Source organism: Sebastes fasciatus, chromosome 21 (genome assembly GCF_043250625.1).
Source record: "Sebastes fasciatus isolate fSebFas1 chromosome 21, fSebFas1.pri, whole genome shotgun sequence".
Lineage (NCBI taxonomy): Eukaryota > Metazoa > Chordata > Actinopteri > Perciformes > Sebastidae > Sebastes > Sebastes fasciatus.
The window spans coordinates 16,236,245-16,244,444 of record NC_133815.1 but is presented as its reverse complement, the minus strand read 5'-3'; the positions used below and the strand labels follow the sequence as shown (position 1 = coordinate 16,244,444).

At 38.1% G+C, this 8,200-nt stretch overlaps 1 protein-coding gene across 2 annotated transcripts; it reads right to left on the bottom strand.

Annotated features, from left to right (window-relative positions):
• Positions 1 to 1,057: 1,057 nt before the first annotated feature.
• pkia (cAMP-dependent protein kinase inhibitor alpha) lies at positions 1,058 to 7,933 on the bottom strand. Of its 2 annotated transcripts, none has more exons than XM_074621975.1 (3): positions 7,800 to 7,933; positions 4,614 to 4,791; positions 1,058 to 3,583 (listed from the first exon to the last, which is right to left on the bottom strand). In XM_074621975.1, the coding sequence occupies exons 2-3, from the start codon at positions 4,762 to 4,764 to the stop codon at positions 3,507 to 3,509; spliced, it is 228 nt and encodes a 75-aa protein (XP_074478076.1). In that variant the 5' UTR covers positions 4,765 to 4,791; positions 7,800 to 7,933; the 3' UTR covers positions 1,058 to 3,506. The 2 variants fall into 2 exon arrangements, with proteins under 2 accessions (XP_074478076.1, XP_074478077.1); XM_074621976.1 differs by lacking the exon at positions 7,800 to 7,933 and adding an exon at positions 5,485 to 5,740.
• Between the last annotated feature and the right edge of the window lie 267 nt (positions 7,934 to 8,200).

The window sequence follows — 8,200 nt, the reverse complement described above, 5'->3', positions numbered from 1 at the left end:
CATGTAAAGTTCTGAGATATGTTGCCTTTCTTCAGTTACACAAGATTATGAGAACCAACACTCAGACACATGAGCAATCATGATTATCTCTTTGGGTACATTTTATCATCTGTAAGCAAAAGCCCCTGAGACAGTGGCTTAGTTAGTACCACTAGCCTCTAACCTGGCTATCTAAAATAAGTCAACCTCTAACCTGGTAATCTAAGATAATTTCACTCACAGGGAAAAGTTTATCACAATTCAGAAGGGTTGTTGGGTTTCAAAGTAAAGATAAAGGGACACTGATGAAACGTGAGTCGGACACCAGTGGCTACTTCTAGCACACTTGTAATCAGGGCGCCTCTCCTTTCACTTACTGTACTGTGTGTCTGTTCTTTCATGTATTGTAATATGCCCAGCAGTGGAACCAAATTGCCCTTCAGGCACAAAAATATAGTTGAAAGTTAAAAGTTGCCTTGTCGTGTCACAGCTTGGGGAGATTTGGGATGAAAGATACTGTATATTAGTGAAGCTATTATATAGTACAGTATATATTAGGGCTGTCCCGAATATCATTTTTAGGGCTTCGAAGCTTCGGTGAGAAATATTCTACGGTTTTTGAAAATCCGGGACAGTGCCTCTGCCACATTACTCTACACACACACGCACTTCTACACATTACAAACAGCAATATCGGTCTGAGAATAACTAATAATAATTAATGTTGAATATGAATAATGTGGGATTATTCCTTATTTCATGGGCTATTTTGGTATTTATACTCTATTGTTACATACTAAAAAAAAAAAAATTGAATACTGATTTTACTAATCACTATCTTTTGTGTTTGTCCACAATAAGGAACCAATTCCCTCAATTGGGCCAACAACCACAGTATAGCACACATTTAAAACAAATATTTCCAGTATAGGGAAGCACAATGACAACATTGACCGGTGGTAGGCTTTTCTGTGGCTGGATAGTAGGTCTAAGGTTGACCACTAGAGGGAGACAATGTCCATGTTTACCATGTCTCATCTATGGAAAGGACAACATTCATTAATCCATCTTGACGCTATTTCATTTTTCACCGGTGAGATTTAATCGCGCGTCAAAACTAAAGGCGACAAAACAAATATGAGTGCGTTATAAGTCATTGACAACAGTGACACGACTAAAAAATGAACAATATGGAAAATACATCATGATCATGGGTGCTCCAGGTCACCTACAGTGCAGCAGTACTTTCACACTATACCTGACTCAATGTGCAAGTTATTCTTGACCTGTAAATACAATGTAAAAATTCTCCTTTAACAAGTCATTAAATTTCTTATTCGGTCTCAAAATTTCAAGACAAACAAGTGATGCCATCAGAAAATAATCACACAACAGTATGTCATATGAATTCGAGATGGAAAGTTTCAGTGTGCTTGTCCACATATTTGATTGGTGTAAAAGGAAAAGGCAGTGTATAGCAACCATTATATTAGTATTGAGAGGGGTGTTTCTCTCTGTGGTTTAAAATGAAAGGTTGACTGAGGTGGAAAATGCAAAATACATATAGTCTGTCCAATCACAACAATAATCATTCTAACAAACACCCCATAACACAAAGGAACACACACCTCCAATAAACAGTACATTATAAATAACACACTAGTGTCCTCGAGTGCATCACATTCAAAACACATCCTTACACACACAAATACACATTTGGATTGTGCTAAACGGCAGTGTATTGATCTAGGATCACCAGGACACATTATAATATGGACACTTTTGTATGTAGATTATTAAAAAAAACTGGTAACACTTCATTTTACAGGTCCGTAAATTTCATGGTAATTAGGTGATAATTAGCAAGTAACCTGTTTGAAATTTCTTTGGAATTACTGCCAAATTACCCCAATATTGATCGAAAATTACTTTATTATAAACATTATTTAATAATTATATTCCAATATTTAGCTGGTCATTTATTTAATACATTTCCAGGAAAATAATACAAAGTTAATTGGTGCTTTATTTCCATGTCTGCTGATAAATAGATAATAATTAGCAAATAACTTATTTGAAATTTCTTAAAAGAACTCCCTGTATCATTACGTTAGCTACCAGGTTACATTTATGTAGACAATAAGTCACACAATGGTGAGATTTGTGCCTGATCAGAAGTGTTTTCTTTTAGTTTTGATTTTCCACCTCCGATGAGGAGCAAAGCACAGCTGCTTCTCAAGCCTAATGGCCCTATTTTAACCATTATATGCTATTTTAGCATATAATTATTAAATAATGTTTATAATAAAGTCATTTTTGATACATTTTGATGTAAATATTGGGGTAATTTGGCAGTAATTCCAAAGAAATTTCAAATAGGTTACTTGCTAATTACCACCTAATTACCATGAAATTTGCGGACCTGTAAAATGAAGTGTTACCTCCATGTAAATGTAAAGATCTCGAATTAGACCTTCACAATATTTTGAATATATATTTTCTAAAACGCTGCATTCAGGGAGGATAACAATGATGCAAAATCTAGGAGAAGCACATACTGGCTGCATCTGTGAGGCCTGGCAGTGGGCGAGAAAAAAGGGCTGGTGAATATTTGCAAGGTTATGAGTCAGTGTGCAAGAGCAAAGCAAGGAGTAAGGGAGTCAGACACTGAAACAGTTGCTCTTTCGATTAGCCTTTTGCCTTGATCATGTTGACAGAGTGAAAGAGCAGATCAATATTGTTCCTAAAACTCAGTAATAAATGCTGCATGTCCTGTGCATTGACCTGATTTGGACTGACCCTGTCTGACCATTTAATGAAATATTAAAAGTGACAGATTGCAGCATAATTTACCCACATTTCTTTCAAACTGAATCAGTGGTGTCTGCACACAAAATACCAATACCACCCTGTTCAGTTTAACTTTGAAAAAACACTGGAGTGTAACTGTGACGTCCAGCAAGCTAACCCAAAGTTCAATAGATATATAGAGCTCGTAGTAAATAAATAAAAAAAATATGCAAAAGAAAATCCTTTAGGGAGATAGAAATAGTCAACCGTGAGAACTGATAGAGGGAGCACAGGGAGAGTATAGGTGTCCAATCGCTGTCCTTGGTTCCCCCGCAGTGGTGACTGATTCAAGGCGAGGAGGGGAGGGAAGACAACATTTCAATTCAGTGGAAACACTTAAGTCTGCCCCAAAAACCTTGAATGGCCTCTTTTCCCTTCTCTCCTTTCCTCTCAGGATAGCTGACGGTCAAACAGGGCTGCTTTTGTTGACATCACGCTGCATTCACCCTACGTCACATCCAATCTCATATCAGCAGCCACGAAGAAGAAAAGGCAGCAAGGAAAGGAGGCTTTTTAAGGAAATTGGAACACACCCAAGTGCAGAGGGGAAACTTCACTGTGGTTGCCATAGCAATGACTTCCTGATGGTGGGACGAATGCAGTAGAGGATTTCGCCGTGTCATTAGATGCAACTGGCCAGTTCAAGTAGATAACAAGAAGCATCCACAAATTTCTGTTTAGCTGCCCTCAGCTTGAGTCTCCTCTTCTTTAGGTGGAGAGTCCTGGCTTTTCCCGCTGTTTTCTCCCTCATCACCTGATAGACAGAGAAGGACAGTTTCATGCATAAGTCACTACTTGTGAAGGCAGTGATACGAATGAGGTTTAGTAAATCAGCGAGGAAGCCACCATGAAGACAGCAGGAGCAGAAGTCACCAAGGTAGACTCAGTGAGGAGTCAACTCAGAACAGCTCATGTTTTAAGACATGTAAAAATACTAGGATCTAGAACAACAATAGCGTGCTTTTGCAGGTGAGGCCAATGGGATTCAGCATCATGGACAGAATCTATGACTTACAGGCATCATTCATTCCAAAAGTTGAAGCACTGGACACAAGATGTCTCCTATTTCCCTGAAAAGTCAACTCTGAGTGTTCTCTCATTGACAGGTTCCAACTTTCCACATTACACCCTTGCATACTGAGCTTTTAAACTAGTTGTGGTGTCACAAAATGTGGTCTGGCATCAAAGTAACAATAAGCAAAATTTTTTTGAGTGGAGGGGGACTTTCATGTTTTACTTTTTCTCCCTTGGTGATGAATGACAACATGTTTTGTATTCATACAGTACCAGTTCTTGCAATAAATAGACATTTTAATGCCACTATATACAAAAAATTAAAACTTTAGGGCTTTAGCATCCCCTGGTGGTAATATCAAAAATGACTCTGCACTTTCCACTGTCCAAGAATACACCATACTCTTGATAGATGCAATTGAAACACATTTTAATGTTTGTAACATTTTACTATTCAATTGTTTATCCTGTGGAAATATGTGTCACAATGTCTGCCTCACATATTGCTGCCCATTCTGCCACTCTGTTGCCTCTTTTCAGCTACATTTCCACTATTCCCAAGGCCCCTTCATTGCCAGTTTCCATCCATCCACTAGATGCCCTCGGACTTTCCCTCCTTTCCCCATCATTTCCCCCATCATCACCCGACTGCCCCATCCATCTACACACCTGTCTTTACTCCTCACCTACACCTCAGTCCCTCATCAGTCACTCACTACATATGCCGGCGCTTTATTCCCTTGTCAGATCACCATAGTGATGTGCCTCACCTGACTTGTTGATGCTGAGCTGTGCCAGACTCTGTGACAGGTCGGAGGGTCCCTCTGCTCCAGTGGCTGCCGGGATATCATGGATGGCGTTCCTGCGGCCGGACCGTCGAGAGGCGATGAAGTCCTCATAGGTCGCCTCCACATCCGTCATCGCTGACACACCTCACCATAGCAGGGCCTGGCACAGGCATGGACACACACACACATGAACATGCGCTACATTTTTTTAGGAAAATGTTGAGAGAATTTGTGCAGTTCGTCTGCACAATGGAGGAAGAAAGTGACACTCATTCACTACATCCCTCTCTCCTCTTATTTTATGACCTAATCCCTGATTAATCTATCTTAATCTCAGTCTAGGGTACAGGCGACACCAGCGACACCAGAGGAGACAAATTCTGCAGAAGGAATACTGGGCAGTGGGATGGAAACACAAAAAGAGGGTGCTCTTGAACTGATGCAATACAGCAACCAAAAACACACGCTCAAAGGGGTAATTATGGCACAAGGGAGGACAGTACTGTGTTCAGATGTCATCCCACTTGGAGTAGGATGAGCACGGAGCACGATGGGAGCTGTGTTGCCACAGAGATTTAGGTTAAACCCCTCTGCTGACATTCTAACCCTCTGTATTAATCTGCCTGGGTTGAGACTGCCCTCCAGCACTTAGCAGGTTCTGGCTTCCCTGTCCCCATTTTCACTAATTAAAATCCATCAGTTTTTCAACTTTACCGATCAATTTTTGATATTTGTACTGTTAAGAGTACAAGGAAAAACAAGCTTTTCTGAGACTTGATGTCCCCTTGGACATTCAAAGGATAGTTATTAATATTGCAGTTTTAACTAATAAGGAAATTTGCAAATAAATGACCTCAGCTCCCACATCCATCTGTGGCTATTTCCAGAGCCGAGCAGGCTGTGATTGACCGTGGCTATTTCTGGATGCCTCCTATGTCATCATCTGAGCATGCTCCCACTCAGCTGTCGTTCTCAAAATGGTGTCAAGACGGGCAAGACCCAACAGATGCCATCCATGTACAATAGTCAGCCTAAACGTGGGGAAGCAAGAAACACAGGATGACTGTTCTCCAGTATAAAAGCAGAGAGTTAGAGTATCATCTCAAACAGTGAAGCTGAGTCAGTGATGGCAAGCTCTGCACGATAAAGACCTTATAGTTAGACCTTTAGAAAATAAATGGATAATCTTGAGTGTTAAAGAAGCCAAACAAAAATACAATTGGAGAGAGAACATTCAGCCAAGGCTGTAAATATAATAAATAATAAATATAATATATATATATATAATCAATCAAAATATTTTTTTTAATTGCTATGCTTCGACAGGCAACCACGCACCGCCATCCGATATAATCATTAGCAAATGTATAATCATAAATTAACTTAATAAATTGCCGTTATTCTAATTATTATACCTGTTCTAAATTATGACTTTATTAAAGTAATATTACAGCTTTTTTTTCGAGAAACATTATGACTTTATTCTCGCTTAAATTACAGCTTTATTATTGTAATATTACATTTTTTTTTTCTAGAAATATATTGACTTTATTCTCATTAAATTACAGCTTTATTATTGTAATAGTACTGCTTTTTTCTAGAAATATTATTACTTTATTCTCATTAAATTACAACTTTGTTATTATAATATTACAGCTTTTTTTCTTGAAATATTACGACTTTATTCTCGTGATATTATTTTTTTCTCTGAATGTTTTGTTTTCCTTTACATAAATAAAGACATTTCCACCATAAATTGGTGCATAAAAATCCACCAGAATGCAGGAAATGAAGTGTTTGATGCCCAGATCCCCAACTTAATATATGCCCCCCCAATGTTGAAACAATAATGTGAACTATTGTTTTAGTTTTATAAGCGCTAACATCATGTAGCATTTGTTACATACAATCAAATGAGGTACAAAATTCTTGTCCAAATCTTTTATATAGAACATGATACAGACAAAAGTAAATCTAATTTTGTTTGATTATTTATTACCATAAATAAGTTAATTTATTACTGCCTGTCAATGTATATTAGATTAAAAGTGACAGAACATTTTTGGTATGCATTGCATTTCCTATGCTGAAATATTTATTGACAGTTTGCATAATTTAGTCATAGTGTTGCACCCATGGAGTAGAACATCAGCATTTTTTCAGCAGGGTGTGTGTGTGTGACAGAGAGAGTCTGACCTGCCCTAATAACTGAGGCAGAGGTATGCTCCTGCTGTCCTGTTTTGCTGCCATGTGGTAACCAGAGCTCAGCTGGTCTGAACAACAATATGTATACAGCACATATACTCCAAACAAATGTCTCCAAATCAAATCACTGAATAATACAGCAGGCCTGTATCCTCTCTGTCACTGACTAAAAAGTGAAAAAAAAAAAAAACTTGGCTGCTCCTGCTGTGCCTTTGATTAGATGCCAAAGAGAATATTAGCAGTGTGAGTGTGACAGTGTTGAAGTGGAGTGCAGGAAGTCCCACAAACGTATGCCAGTGTTATTCTAGGTGGCCTGAGCATAACTGGGAATGATGCCCAACACTCACTCACTCACTCACTCACTCACTCACTCTCTTTCTCTCACACTGAACTCCTACACAGCCATTTAGAACGTAATATATTATATTATACATCTCAATACAATATTATATATACATTTTATTGTGTTATTTCTACAGCATCCTATATTAAATCCTATATGGGCTGTATAGGATTATGACAGGATTAGTTAGGTAATGTGATAAATACCCTTGCCATGATTATGTATTAGCTGTCCATTATAATCCATTGAAAATCTTTATTAAAGGATTATAATTTATGTTTTTCAAAATCTATTAAGGGCTGAATTCTAGTAGTATATTCGTCCACAATTGGGTCCTCTAATAAATAACTTGCATGTTGACACAGTAAAGACCTATACATGAATTAAATTTGCAGGTAGATCGACATGCTCAACTGTTTTTAATAATACAAATTAAAAAAATCAACATCCTTATGTCTTTCTGCGATGACAAAGCCTCTCATAGAGCTCGGTCGGTGCCAGTATAAACGCAGCCTGCATGCATGGATATTAACATTACGCATGGAATTACGCATGCACAGTTTATTCCAACACTTATTATAATAATCACCATTATTATGCTATTATTATCAGCAGGGTACCTGTTTGGGTTCACGGGCTTCCCAATATTCGCAGGTTTCAATCACATCAGCTTGAATGCCACTCCAGTATTCCACTCACCAAAGAGGATTTACCAAACAGTGTCAAGCCAGTGACAGAATACAACTACTTCCGGTACAATTTCAAAAATAAAAGCCCTTATTTGTGAAGTAATACAGTGTGTAAAAGTCAGGGTCAGGGGCGGGTCTAGAAAATTGTTGATGGGGTGGCACAGACTCAGAGATGGTTGGCACATTTAAATAGCATGTAAAAAGTAAACCAGTGTTTTTTACTTCTGTTATTATGAGTGTTCTACAGTATTGTTATTCTACATGGTACAAGAGTTTATCTACTACTTTAAAGTCCACCAAATGAAAATCTGCTCAAAGATTGTAGGTCAAGC

Coding starts and splice junctions, on each gene's coding strand:
- pkia (XM_074621975.1), bottom strand. CDS start 4,764: ATGACGGATGTGGAGGCGACCTATGAGGACTTCATCGCCTCTCGACGG. Junction 3,584..4,613: donor GCTCAGCATCAACAAGTCAG/GTGAGGCACATC, acceptor TCTGTCTATCAG/GTGATGAGGGAGAAAACAGC.